Source organism: Phaenicophaeus curvirostris, chromosome 2 (genome assembly GCF_032191515.1).
Source record: "Phaenicophaeus curvirostris isolate KB17595 chromosome 2, BPBGC_Pcur_1.0, whole genome shotgun sequence".
NCBI classification, from domain to species: Eukaryota; Metazoa; Chordata; class Aves; order Cuculiformes; family Cuculidae; genus Phaenicophaeus; species Phaenicophaeus curvirostris.
Window position 1 is genome coordinate 39100548 of NC_091393.1, and position 15543 is coordinate 39116090.

At 38.3% G+C, this 15543-nt stretch overlaps 1 protein-coding gene across 2 annotated transcripts in view; it reads right to left on the reverse strand.

Annotated features, from left to right (window-relative positions):
• FRK (fyn related Src family tyrosine kinase) overlaps positions 1-14960 on the reverse strand; it is a 49886-nt gene extending 34926 nt beyond the window's left edge. For both annotated transcript variants that reach the window (XM_069851746.1, XM_069851744.1), the window contains exon 1: positions 14191-14960. In XM_069851746.1, the coding sequence (XP_069707847.1) occupies positions 14191-14621 (431 nt within the window). In that variant the 5' untranslated portion in view covers positions 14622-14960. The remainder of the gene's footprint in view (positions 1-14190) is intronic.
• Positions 14961-15543: the final 583 nt, after the last annotated feature.

Genomic DNA, 15543 nt, shown 5'->3' on the forward strand with positions numbered 1-15543 from the left:
GAAAACATTAAAATAAAGACCATGATCCTATCCTGGACCAGCACTTTGTGGCGTGAGGGCATCTTGTTCTTCATTTTTCAAAAGTGCTTGTAACTAGGATTTACCCTCTCACGTTAGGGTAAATCTCATGAGACCACTAAATGTCAGCAGCTGAGAGGGTTTGTTTCAGTTCCTGTGGTTCCTGACCAGAACTCTCTGTTATGGAAGGAATGATGATGACAGACAGCTTAGCTGACCCTCCAGTAGACTAACTGATTATATTAACTGTATCTGCAATGTTAGGCTATAAGGAATATAAAAGATTTCCTAGACCAGAAAGAGCAAAGAATTACTGCAATTAGATCAAAATCCTTGGATGAGGACCAAATATTTATATATATACTGTATATATTGAAACTATAGATATATCCCAGTTTCTTCTGGAATGCAGAAAGCTTGCTCAATAGCTAAAACAAATAAAGAAAAGCTTCAACAGTATATCAATCTTAGATTTTCAATGCCTCAAAATCCACAGTCACAGAAAGCCATAGCTGCAAAGTCAAGAACCATAAAGTTAGGAGATGGCCATATTATTATTGCTTTCATGGCATCCACTCAGCCATTCATTTTCAGAAAAAAACAGTCTGATACCATCTTTAATTACATGGCTACAACTACTGCTTCCTATAGTGTTAATATGAATGCTGCTCACTGAATAGTTACCCTCTATTTTGTTTTGTCATTGCGTAGATAGAGTTTATTTACCATACATTGTTTAGCTTCTGCTGTCAATACAAGTCATTAAATTACATGAATGGCTAATTTCCTAGTAGCCTTTATTACAGTTCATGACTATAAAATCCAAATGCTTTATGAACATTCATTAATTTCTTTTTGTTGTAAAATATTTTTTAGAATGGAGAAACATCACAGAAAGGGACTAAGGCAATAAGACATTATTATAAGCATTTTTTACTCATTTTGGATGTCCAGTTTGAAATGCCTAGGGCCTACCTTTCAGATAATTTGGCATTGTACAGTATGTGGTAGCTTACTCAGAGGGTAACAGATGCTGACGTCTGTGTCACAGAAGACAAGAAGTTATGCATGGAAAGCTAAAGAGACACAGAGAGAGAGACAGAGAGGTCCTCCAGAATCTTATACAATTACTTTCATCATATGACCATCCTGTGATCACTGCCCTTACTCAGCACATGGAAACCTGAACAGGCTTGCATATACCACTCTTTACTGCTGTCATCTGTGCAGGACAAAGAGGGCTGCTGAACCAGCTTTTAATCCATGCCAGGTTTGCAGTCTACTGTGGGTAAACATTAGTGTAAAAGCAGGGACAGAAGTTTACGAAGGGCATCACCGGTACATCCTCTCTGTGCTGAGAGGAAGGCTCCAAGCACTTGCTGAGGTTTCCCGAAATATCAAAAATATAGAGTGCAGCTGCCAATTCTAATGAATTTGTGCAGTTACAACAGATAAAGTGCAATTTTATTCTCAAAGGCTTGGTTAGTTTGGAGCAGAGTTTCCACAGTAAAAGAAGGACACACTTTTAATATAGTGATCTCTCTTATCAAATATCACACTCTTCCTCCAAATTATACGCATGAAGGACTTCTCATATTGTTCTGAGCCACATTTTTTTGCTTTCAGGAAGATAAAGAGTCAGCTTCTGCCTAGTATCAACCCCAGAAAATTCACAACCAACCAGCTGAAGCCTGGAAACATTACAAGCAACCAAACAAGCTCTTCTGATAGAAAATATGCCTTAATGCTAAGACTAATGAAGTGATATCATCCCTCCAAGAGCTGACATTTCAAGAAATTAGGAAATATCACTGCAAAGATGAAAGCCTTCCAGATATAACACAGTTAAGAAACAGCTGTGCTTTACAAATGTTGAACTGCATGCGTGAAAGAAAGTGTGGGAGTGGTTCAATTTTCCCTTTATAGTCTACAGTGAACTTGATGACAGCACTGGAAAAAAAAAAAAAACACAGAAAAATCTGTAGTCAGGCTAAACCACTTAGAGGAAAACTTGCAAAATATTCCTTTCATGAGCATTTTCAAAAACCCAAGCTTTTCCACACATGGCACAAGAATCTACATAGTAAAAAGCCCAGGATTTCTCTAGGGCATACAGACTTTCACTGTGCAGAGGCTAGAAAACATAAGTTTGGATTTCATGTCCTGTGACAAGAGAGCCCTTCCTCCTTAGTTCTTTCTACAGGCTTGTCAAGGATTGTTTTTAATGCTGGATGAAATTTAAGAGGAAGGATTTTAAAGCCAATAAAAGAATGCATAGGAGAGTGCAGGAGGGAGAGAGAAAACAGGACAGTAAAAATTCAAAGCAGAGAGGACTGTAGAATATTGTCCAGCAGATGGAGGGAGAGAAAGGAGAGAGCGAGAGCTAACAGGCAATGATGAAGAGAAAATAAAGGCAAGACAAAACTGAGGATTGTGTTTATTGCCCAAGGGCCATAACCTGCTGCTGCCTGAGCTGCAGCAAATGCTGGTTTCCAGCTTATCCTGATCCCAAAGGGAATGTGTCTTTGGCAGATCTCAGTCCTACTTAGGGAAATGATTTCACAGAATCTCTCTTGAACCATTTTCATAGACCAACTCTCACTGTAAGGATTGCTCTCTACACATCTTTTGCTTTTCCCTTTCTTACTTCATCGTGCCACTTATGTTTGTACTGGCCAAGAGACTACTTTAACATTAATTTTCATCATGTATTTATTGACTAGAGGTCACTGCTAAATGTACTGTTTTACGCCTTAGTCACCAAAATACCATCAGCAACAAGTGAGTCAGATGAAGTTTTTAAAAAAAGTGTTTAGTTAACAACAGCCTTCTCTATCTATATCATCAGTAAACCAGTTAAAATCTTAACACACTGCAGAAAGTACCGACTTGGACAATACCTGAAAGACAAAATAATTTAAAATGTACGTATACATTGACATAGCTCAGTTCTGATTACTTATTTACTGTAATCAGAAACTAGTTTCCTCCAAATGAAACCAGAAATTCAGGTTTTCAGGGGTGTTTATGTACGGCAGCACACTTAACCTCTTGCAGCCACAATGAATTTGCTTCAAACAAAGTTCTGAGTCATGTATATTGCTCAGATCCTTGTTGTTTAATAACTTATCACAAACTTAAATGAAGACTGTCCACATGCATTGTGTGTAGGACCTGGAGTTTCTGAGTCTTTTTACAGTGATAGTGGGTGGAATAAGTCTGTTTTCCTTCCCACTGGGGAAAGCACAGAACATGTGCATAGCTGTGAAAACTAAAAACTCATTTCTACACTATGTAAGCAGCATTAGATATATCTGACATTTGATATATCAAGATGGCAGAGCAGCATTAGTTTATATTATGTATGTAGTGACAGTCCATCTGTAGCAACACACTATTAATTCCACCATATTTTTTTTATTCCGAGATCAACAATGTGATTTTTCATTAAGTAACCATTTCAATAAGAAATACAGAGTTCTGGAAAACAACAGATCCCATTTTACTCTTGGGTTTTGGATATAATTTTCCTAACGTTCTTGTTAACAGATTATAGCTGAATGGTTGGCTTTCTTCCATAAATACTACATTTATGTTAGGCTTTGTAGAATCAAAAATAAAGGGAAAGAAAATGAAGTTTATAAGTCTTAAAAAAAATTCTAAACAAAACAAAGTATTATATCTTAATTTGTGAAGATAATCTGAAAAAAAAATCAAAGAGTTTTTATTTCTGTTTTCAAATGGAGTTTCCATCAAAATATAAGCATTTTTTCTTTTAATTTTGTTCAGAAAGGACTAAATTGTTTGAAGACACAATACAACCAAACAATAACCTTAATTTTGTTTCAGGCCATGTTAAATATTTTGATTTGATATGAAACTAAAATGAAGGAATTTTTTCTTTTTGGCAATAAGAGCAAATGATGGGAGGAGCCCCGCTGAAGAAACTTCAAAGGAAGACTGTTGGTTTCTGTGAGAAGAGGGCAGCAGATGTGTCAAAAGGAAGGATACACAGCCTCTAAATTCTGGTTTGGGAAATAGTTTTGTTTTGTGTTACTGCATTGTTTTTATTACAAATAATAAGCTGTGCCCTGAAGAAAGGCCCTTCCAGAGCTTTAGGGACCTTTACAGTAAGTAACTGTGTGGGATTGTTTGGATAAAGTAACATTCAACAGTGAGTAAGTGTGATAAAATCCACCACAGAAGTAGGCATTTCCTCTTACAATCTTCAACAAATTTACTGTCTTGTGAACACTTACACAAAGATTATTTGGGCATTAGTCCGAAAAATCCATGACATGTTGTGTACAAACCTTTTCAGTAATTACTTCAGCAGGCCATAACTATTGTGTGATTCTTTGTAAGGGATTATGAATAATCATACACTAATTTTTCAATAATTAATAATAGTGATTGACTGTGGTACAAACATAGAAATTAATTTTCTCTGAGACAAACCAGTGCATTTCTGGCTACTCTACAGTGACAGGGGAGTGACTTTCTCCTGAAGGGATAACATTACTAGACCAAGTGCATGCGCTCTGTAAATTAGCATAGCTCACTCAATACTAGTTTCACTGCAGAATATGAACAAAAGATAATAAATCAGCAATCAAATTACAATCTGATAGAATTAAGTTGAGGAAATCTCCATAAATAAAATTAATCCTGTGAGCCTCCACTTCACTATTGCATAATTGATTACCACATTTCCATTCATTCTTCACAATATTAGCTATCCACATGCAGTATTATTTAGTCTGCTGTGAAGTTCTTCTGTATGAGGAAAAAAAAACTGTATACAAAAGTGAACCACATTACTTCTTCTGAGGTGTTTTAGTTATATAATTCCATGGTATTTCTCCAGTTTAAGAGAATAAAGACAATCATCACGGTTAGTTCCCAGTTCTGTTTTTATACCTGGATAAGGACTACATTGCATTTAAAACCTGTTCTAAAACAACTTGGGACTCAATAAAAGCCAACTATTGGTTTTAATGGACATTGCTTCGGGACATTGGTGTGAAATATAGCCATATACTCATGTCTTTAAAAAAAAACCCAACACCTTAAAATGTGTTCCTCAGACCTTATTTCTGCTGCATAGAGTCTTCTGAATTGCATTGTAAAATCTTGCCTCATACATGAACAAAAGTACTGACATACTGCCATAATATACTCTAAAAGTAGCAATAACTCTGCTATTCATAAGAACCGAGGAACAAAGTTGAAACCTAGAGGTAGCCTTAATGTTAACACGGTACAAAGAACACTAATAGCATCAATTGATTTAACATTAAAAGTAACTCAAAAGGACAAGAAAATGTTCAGTCATACATTCAGTTAAATCATTACAGCTTCCAAAAGCACTCAATTGATTTTCTTGAGAAAATCATTCCTGAGAAATTATTTTCTTTTCTCGCAGGGAAACTCACCTCAGTACAGAATATAGAAACCCTTAGAAACAAAAAGCACCCTTTGGCTGCACAGGACACTGATGGCAGAACAGTTTTCTGCATCTATTTTGAGCAGAACTCTCTCTCTCGTGTCTCTCTATTGCTAGCAGTGTGAACAGACTTGTGCCCTCTGTCAGGTCAGCTTTCAGAGGAGAACAAACAAGTCCCTCTGTCCCCAGGGAGACTCAGAGAGGAACTGTGCACTCTAGGACCCCTAGGTCAGAAAGGACAACGCTTTCCAGACAACTCTCTGCAGCAGACAACTCTCCCCAGGACAACCCTCTGTGGGACAACTCTACATGGCAGACTCTCTGTGGGACAACTCTGCATGGCGAGGGTTAGGATTTGTGGCTCAGAGTTCTCCCTGCAGAGAGTTCACTGTAGAGAATTGCCCTAGACCCCTTTCAGGCGCCCCTGAGCCAAAGGACTGAACAATTCTTACACATAGGGACAAAGTTTTTAACCGAACGTTCTCACAGTTTTCAGGGTAACTGTTTTAGATGGGAAGGGTGACACACTAAAGACACTTCTGACTTTCTGACTTCAGAATAGTAGAATTACTTAGATTGGAAAAGAGCTTTAAGGGCAACAAGGCCAACCATTAACCTAACTCTGCCAACGTCACTACTAAACCATGTTTCTAAGCGCTGTGTCTACATGTTACCTCCTTAACTGGTAACTCAACCCCACTGAGCAGCCTGTTCCAATGCTTGACAACGCTTACAGTGAAGAATTTCTTCCTAGTCCATATCAGTGTGAAATGTAGCAGTTCAAGATCCACACAAATGGTTTATTTTCTAACAGATCACACCATATCAGCTTCAAGGGAAGTTTCTAGGTGATTTTTCAAATATTTTAGCTATGCAATAAGAACTACATCTCATTTTCTGGTTTCTTTTTTTTCCCAAAAGTATTCAGAAAACCAATAATTTCCTTTCCAAGCTAATCATATTGTCATCCTGGAACAGGGAAAAAACATCAGGTGACCTTCTATGGATAAAAATTATAGTGATTCATCCATGTCAGTGGCCAAGAGGTCACTGCTGATCTTTCTCTATCTCTTTATATCACTTGCCTACCCACAAGCTCCCACACATTTGCAGATTTCCCCCTCAGATATTGTCACACCCCTCTCATCCACTCTTACCAACACTCACCTCAGGCAAACTGGTTCCCCAGCAACTGATTTTGAGATGTACACCAGTTGCTGGTGGCCAAGACCCCACCTGCCTCAGCGTCTGGCACTGAGACCCTACTCACTCCAGCAGCTGAAGCCACAGGCCAGGGACAACTATGCCCCAGCTCTGATGCTAATTGCTGGCCTGGTACCCTGTCACATTAGTTGCCTCGACTAGCTGGCATTCAGTCCTTGCAGCATTCAAACATGGGACAGAGAGTAAGATCACACACAGCGATAGACGAGAAAGGATTTAATAAGACAGCACAAGAGTATAGTAACCAGGCACAAGGTTCAGCCAGACAAGTATACTGACTGGCCCTGTTTTATATGTTAACAGACCCTTTTATACCCCTTCCTGTCTACCATCTCTTTGTTCCTTCCTGATCCCCTTTTGCCTGTTGTTTCTTGATAGCCTGTCAATTAGTGTGCCTGACTGGGTTTATTTCCAATTATTGTATTCAATAATCAGGTCAGGTTTGGTGACTCTATGTGTTCGTCTCCCTCCCCTTCCTTATTGGCAAAGTCCTCAGATAAGTTTCCCGTAAAGCAAACATTCCCACACTTTGCATATCCGTATCAGTGAGCGAATTGAGCAGGCTTGTCCTCATCACCACCTCCCTTCTCATGTGTCCCTCAGGTTTGTTTCTGCATGTTCTTCTCCTTTGACCACACACCCTTAGAGGAGCAAGGCCTCCTTTGATATACCCTTACAGAGACTTCCACCAACTGAAAAAATCACTAGTTTCAAAAGGAAAACTGAGATTTGTGTATTCTCATCATTTCTGAAATTCTTGGTATATATTCATTCCCATATGTGAGACAGATTTTTTTTTTTACTCTTCTTTTGCAGATGGCTTTTAAAAGGTGTGCTACAAAATTGTTTGTGCTATAAATACAGAAATACATTCTTAATTTTTCAGGAAAATAGCAATACATCTGCTTTAGTGAAAGAAAGCTGAGGGAAAATGTTTACCAACATTACCACAGATAAATTTATAATGTGAAATATAGATTATAGAGTTGTCTGCATAGAAATAATGAAAATGTCAATTCGTGCAAAGCTATCTGGAATCATCATTTATTCTTTCATCCACTGCTTTGTTTTTCCATTTTTCATTGATTAAGATTATTGTACCAGCACATAGAAATTGTATGTGTTTCTATGTAGTTTAACTGATAATGAAAAGGAATGCATTCACGACCAATATTTTGTTTGATCATTTCAAAAGTTATTTCCAGGTGAATTTTAAGTACAACTGGGAACTGAAAATTGCAAAGATGTAGATTTCCATTCTAATCTCTTGTAAGTCTTATGATTTGCTTATGCATTTATGAATGTTGTCTTTTAGGAAAAAGAAACATGAAGAATAAGCTTTTTAACTAAGAAATTTAACCTTTTATTTTTAAAGTTCTAACACAAGAAGGATCTTCAACTGTCCAATATAGTACTATTTAAAAATTAGAGAAAATAGGTTTTGGCTCTTCCACGGAATAATATTTTGCCTTCTTTTAAATATTACTTTAAAAAAATGTATTTTCCTTGTTATATGTACTTTGCATGTATAACTTGAAAAGGAACAAAACATTCGATTACAGAAAAAAAACCATCTGAATCCTGGTTAATCACATCTTTTTCTACTCATCTGCTTCAAAATTAAAAGTGCAGGTAAATTTTATGTTGTCTAACCCAAGATACTGGAAGGCTGCATCATTACAATCCTTGCTCACAGCATCTGTGCTATAGCCTCATGTTAGAAGATAATGCCTTTAAGACAATAACAGGACACATTGTGGGTTTAGTTCTGTATCCTTGGTATGAAGCAAAAAGACGCAGGCTGGTGAATTTCACAGTGACCTGTGCAATGCTGTTATTTCCTTTTGTGCCTATTTGTTTTGAGCATAGGTGTTGAGTCACTTGTGAATAAGCAAGACACAATCTGAAAAAAAAAAAAAGCCAAACACTTGTTTAGGAATATAAAACTTTCTGCAGAGAGGAGAGGCAGTTTTGTGGGGTTTGCTTCAGTTTTTTTTTTCCTAATAATTTGGACTTACACCACAGACAGAAGTAAAGAATTGTGCAGTGTCAACATATACACTTTTGTTGAACAGACTTGACAATAAATCCATAATTAGATATGGCAGTGATGCACCCTCTGACATTGTTTATACAACAGTTCAAGCCTCTGGTGAAGTACAAAGGGAACAGGTGAAAGAAAGTGGGTGAGCCTGTGCACTTGTTATAAAATCCTTTCTGAAACTGAGTAACAGTGCTAGAGTGTCCATTGCTTTGATCTCATAAGGTATCTCTTATGTTTTCATGGCTTAATCTCTTCAGTACAGGTATGATCCTACACAAAGAAAGCCCCAGAGTCTTCTATAACCAACAGTGCTTTTACATGTTATAAAATAATTCTTTCACAGAGATACCTGACCTAGTTTGTTAAAAATCAGCCCAGTTTTAGGCCTTCTTATCCTGGCTGAACTGTTGGTTACTATTTTTCAGTTCTAAAACTGCTCAGAGATCACTCAGCCCTACACAGTTCTGCATTGTGCTGTGTGAAGAGCCATCAAAGACAACTACTGAGGGAACAGTAATCATTGTACAATACCTGGTGAATGTTTTTGCAGACAACATTACTCAAAACCAACTAATCTATGCTAGCACACACTTCTATTTCTACTGAGCCAGAAAAAAAAAAACATCAAACAGGACTGTTGAGTTATTCTGACCAGTACATAGTCTTTGTTTTTCTAAGATGCACCACAATGGCCACCTGGGTTTCACAGTGCTGTAAGAAAAGCTAATTGGCCACGTTTGCAGGCTTTAAGAATATTGTTTCTGCTCTTCACATGATTTACTGTCAAATCTTTCACAATAGGAAACTAGCATATAATGATTATAATGTATAACATACACACTAAACTTTCAAATAAAGACAAAGTAGGAAGAAATTTCTTCTTTTCTCAGGGTTTGAATAGACAATGTTACATATTTAGAAAATGACATTGACAGAAAATAAGTGACCTAAAATAGACAAGTCTGCATGAACTTGCATTGTTCATCTATAATGTCACAGTTCCTTCCACTTTTCTGAGCAGAGGCATGCATTTTCTGGCCATGGGTATACACATGGATGTGCAAATATTGCTGGCATGTGACAAAATCTGACATTTCACAGTTCCATAAACCATCTCCTTTTGTGTTCAGCGTGTCTTTGCATATTTAAGAAACAAGTAGAAATGAAGACAAAGTTTGAGATGTGCTTGAAGACAGCATTGGAATTACCTTCATGGTCATCTTAGAGTATTCAATCACTTAAATACAAGGCCAGGCTAGATGAGGCTTTGAGCAACCTGATCTAGTGGAAAGTGTAACCTGCTCATGGCAGAGGGGCTGGATCTAGATGATCTCTAAGGTCCCTTCCAACCTTCCAACCCAAACCATTCTATGAGTCTCTAAGAGAGGTGTTCTAAAACACTTATGGCAGTTACATACTTTGGATATTTCAGATGTTATGAATGCAAGTTCAAAACCTATCAAAGGGATGATCTTCTGGCTTTGCTATACGCATGGTACTATTTTGCATGGTCTTCAAAATATCATTCTACTAATCTTTGTGTGTGTGTGTGTACACATGTACGTATGCACAAAACCACATATATGAAGTATGTTCACATGCATTCATGAAGTATATTCACTGAAAGAAAAGGCTGAATTTTATATGAGTTTGCATATAAATATTTCAGGGATGTAAAATAAGTATATTTTTTTTGGTGAAAAAGATAATTTTTCTACTAAAAGCTGTATAAGAATAGTTTTTGTACTGAACATAACAGCTTCCAAAAACATGAGAACAACCTGCTACTACTTTGTGAAGTCATGTTAACTATGAAAAGTTTTTACAAGTTCGTTTATATACAAGCATTACAGCTGATTTGGGTGATGTCCTCAGAATTTTTTACTGTTACAGAAAGCAGAATTATGAGGGAGAGCGGAATACATTGAAACCACAGTGGATTACGTTCAGTTTTTTAAGTTGTTCAGCAGAATCTAAGGTTACACTTTAAAAGGAGCCTCTAGACATTCTGGCTCTAAATACCACTTTAAAAATGACCCACATGAACCAAAGCAATGCCATGAGCCTGACTTTGCAGAAAGTTTGAAGCAGGTCAGCCCAGGGAATGCTTTATTGTTCAGGTATAGTAACTCAGGTTCAGTCAATGTATGAAATAGTTAAAGCTGAGTGAGGGCACAAAAGGTAAAAGAATGATGGAGATTGACAAAAATAATCTACAAGTCACTTCTGCTTTGCAATGGTTGTTTAAAAAGCTCACCATGGAATTGACTGATGAGATTTCATTAATTAGGTCTGGGGCTCAGTTTCCACCAGCTGGGAAATACCTACATAAGAAATGTCTCTGAAACACGGAATGTTTCTGAAAATGGCAAAAATTAAAAGTAATTGTTGTGATCTTCTTTGACTTAATCTACTAGAAATTTGTGTGATTTGCTTCCCTCAGCACAGCAGTCTTGTGTCAATAATTTTGGCATGAACATATGGAATGAAGTTGACTTTCAGTAACAGCCAACATCCATCAGGAAGGCAAGCAAGAGCTCCCTCTAAGTACACTTCACCTTTCCTCTAGAAAAAGAAAACAAACAAAAAAAAACCCCAAAAAATAACTCCAAACGAATTTATGTCACTCCAACAGTGGGCTTTTTAAATTTTTGTTTCCTGAAAATTAACTGTACAGCTGGGCTGGACTTGTTACCCATAACAGTTTGCACTATGTTGCTTTCTTGTTTAGTTAAAACAACTGGCAGTAATCAAATAAGGGCAGGTGGTTGCATTATTATGGCTCCTGTTTATAGTGCAGAATAACAGGCATAGAAAGAGCACAGAGACAGAAAGGTCACACTCCTTTCACCAAGGAAATTTATACATTTTAATTCAGATTTTGGTGTTAGTAGAATTACTCTTTCCAATCATGTTTTGCTGAACATGCAAGGTAAATCATGTGACTGTCTCCAATCACATTTCTTGCTTTCCTTCTTCTAAATGTTACATGTCTAAACCCAGAAGGAAGAGCATTCCAAAGTTATGGAATGTAGCAGATATAACCTCATTCAAACTTCCTTAGATAAGAAAAAACTGTCCGTTTTGTGATTTTGACTGCTACCTGTGACACACAGAGAAAGAAAGAGCCAAGTGTTCTTCCAGTTGCTAATTTATCATTAGCATAGTCTGCATCGTCATTTGGTGAGATATTAAGTAAAATAACACTTTTGTAGTTACAGATTTAATTCCTTATGAACTGAAAGTTCACCGTGCAACCACACTTTGAGAGACAAATCTGTCCGCCCCCCCGGCTCCTTTGTCCCACCTGTCCCACGTAGGGTCAGGAGCACAGCCCTGCCTCCACAGACACTAGGAACAGTCCTTTCACAACCCCTACACCCTGACAGGTTGTTATTAGAATAAGGAATACTACAGGTGCTAAAGAAGATCAGCAATGAAAAGATGCTTCACTGGTAAATGTAAAAATGAAGGGCCTTGTTTCCTCAGGCTGTTCAAAACAGCCTTAATGGTAGCAAGAAGAGGGTGGGTGAAAGGAAATTCTTGGAGGAAACTGTAGCAAGGACTATTACAATGGATACAAGGGGGAAAAATTCTCACCATGAGGATGAAAAGCTTAACTGGAAACGGCCCTAAGCCAATGAGCCTAGCTTTACTTTGGCTATGTTTAGTTTGGGACGACTGCTTCAAACGTCCATTCTGTCTACCAAGTCTATGAATATGTGAGATGATATCTGTGTGGCTTGACAGCAGGTGGTCTTCTACACCTGCTGTTGTTTAAGGTCAATAAAGCCAACTAACTTACGAGGAAATCTAAGGAAAGACATGTTTAGCCAGATAATTTTGGTGCAAAACTAAAAACTCATTTTGGAGGAATGACTTCATCTGAGAGCTATGAAAGCTCTCCATTTCCTCCTTTCCACTGTTCTAACAATCTGTATAATAAAAGTTTTGACAAAACTTAGTCTATTAATAAAGTGGGAAAGATATATAAAAAGAGTAAAATGAAATCAATTCTGTAACAAGAAAAAACAGAGGTTATGTAACAATGCACTTTGGCAAAGTTAGCTCCTATTTGATGCTGTAGGTGTACAAAGATAAGAGAGACCTTAAGAGCTGGGACTTTTTTTTTACAACTGAGCAAAATTACTTTCAAAGTATTAACAGCAAGCAGAAATCTTAGATGACTTGTAATAAAACTAGTTCTTGAAAGAGAGCAAAGGCCAAGCTGAGTTGAATTACAGCCTACTGCCATTTCTCCAGTGGTTCAGAAAACGCCTTCCCTGCAGATTAATTTCTGCAAATGGAAGAAGTCTTTTGAACATGACTACTGAAACGGTTGTCTGCCTGAATACAGAAAAAGAAACATCCAGTCAGATTCTGGAAATTCAGGTCTTCAGGTTAGAGAGGAATCTTACAGTTGCCCTAAAATGCCTCTAGCACAAATCCTACAGCTGATAAAAGACTGGCATAATTATACCTGAGCCAATTTTTCTAGCCCTAGGCAGTACGATGGGCAGATCAGATCAGAGATGATGTTTCATGTACAAATGAGATTTAATTGAAAAGCTGCAACATCATCCATCTAAAGTCAAAATTAATTTGGAGACTAATAATGAAAATCATTCCTGCTGTCTCTTTCTACACTAATAATTTTTGCCAAAATATACCTCTAGAAATGCAGTCAGACCTATTCCAGCAAACACTGCTTCTGATTGCAACACACACAAGTAACTCCGCAACCCAGGCTGACTCAGATCCTACTTGTCCTCAGTAGGCAGTCAAGTAACTGATTTCTGCTCTAGTTCTGAATATTAAATAAGATTGGCATGTTTTGAAGGGGCAGAAAAACATGGACTGCATAATTAAACCCTCTGAAACTTTAACAAATTCACCTTGTAGTAAGTTACTATATCCACTCTTTTGCCCTTTGCAGTACTTACTCCTGTTAAGTGTTTGTCCTGAGAGCAGAGATTCATCTCCAGGGAAGAAAGAAATAATTTAGAGGAAGCCATAAAAAACTTCTCAGTTAGAAACTCACCTATAATTTGTAAGAAGATTTAAATCTGAATAATTGATAGCTTTGCAGCTGTTTAGGCTGAACACTGTTTCACTCTCTGGGAAGCATATGACATATATTTACACAAATAAAAATAATGAACTATAAGAGTGATAGCCATCCTGATATTTCCAAATGTTTCTTAAAAAGTGATTAGGAGATACTAGACAGGGAAATTGTTTAAATCAAAACAAAACCCTCTGCCTTTGGTAACTGATTTTCTTGTGACCATGGTGTCTTTTCAATGCACATACCAACTAGTGCTATCACCAGTAGGACCACTGGAGGCTAAGGGTGGAAGAGTACTACTCAGCAAGAGAAAACGCCATAACCTCCTGCTCCAGAGCCACTTAACCTAAAAGTAAAGATACCACAGTGTGTGTAATGGGGGTTACTCACGGCTCGGCTTCGATGCTCTGGTCAGCAGCAATGTAGTTGGCAGGGATGTAGCCTTGCAGCTTGCGGTCAGAAGAGACTGACCCAGTTGGCAGGAGGAGCCTAGCGTACCACCAGCCCTCATGGGACGCATCCAGCACTTCAAGCTTATCCCCAGCTCTGAAGCTTAAGTCCTCCTCAGTGCGAGCCTCATAGTCAAAGAGTGCAACAAATCTGCAAACGTTCACCAGATGCTGGCCAGGCAGTGGAGGTAAAGGTTTCTCTTTTATCTTACTGTCAGTGTCTTTCTGTCCTGCTTGGATGTCATGCCTTACCACAGCAAGGTTGGCAAAAACTTGGCCACCTTTCTCATCCTGCTCACCATCTCCCCCTGAGAATATGCAAGGGACGTAGGGCTCCAAGTAGGTGCAGTGCTTCTGACAAAAGTTTCCCATCTTGCTTCCTTGTGCCTTCCTCTGTTTCTGCTTTTCTTTTGCTTTTCCCAGTTGCAAGGCCCTTAGACCAATTTTTGCATCATCAACATTTTAGCTTTTTGAAGGATTCTTCTTCCTCTCCTCCTCTGGAACAAAATGAAACAGCTCTTGGCACAGCTTGATGCTCCTCTCCGTGCCCCACTGAGAGCTCATTACAGGCGGCTCCTGGATCTGGAGTGAAACCTGAGTATCCAAGTGCCGGAGCACATGTGGAGGGAATTTCTTACTTCCTCTTTGGAACAGGAAAGCAACTCAACAGCTGGCCTGGGCTGAGCCCCGGGAACAGTAGGGGAGCGTCGAGCCCTCTTCCACAGCAAATCATTAAAGTCAGAAAATTGAAGAGCAGGAGGATTCTCAGTTGCTGGGATGTGTGTTTTCTATCTCAGACAGGGTCCTGTCATATGATCAGCAGTGAATGCCTGTAAAGTCTGTTTTGGTAATGATTAACGAAGCTGACCTGCCTGTTTCCTTAGCAGCCTCTGACGTGGATAGCTTGAATATTTCTTTTTGTTTCCTAGTTTGTGCTGGTTTCTGTTCCTGGTGGGAAACCTTTGCTCGCCCGAGGCTGGCAGACGCCCTCATCTGGAGTCCACCTGCAGCTTCTACTTTCTCACACCCAGGCACTTTCCCCTGCCGAGCACACGCCCTTTGAAACAGTCCTCTGGCTGTTTGGTTAGTTGGTTTTGGGGTGTATTTTTTGATCTGGGTTTGTCACTTCTTACAAGCAAAAATAAACATATGTCATTTACAATAATAAAATAATAGAACTTAATTCATTCCTTATTCTGCATTTTAAGGACACAAAGGCACAAACCCAAAACCTGCTATAGGAGGTCAGCTAATTATACTAATCACACACAAAAATAATGGTTGTCTTCCAGTC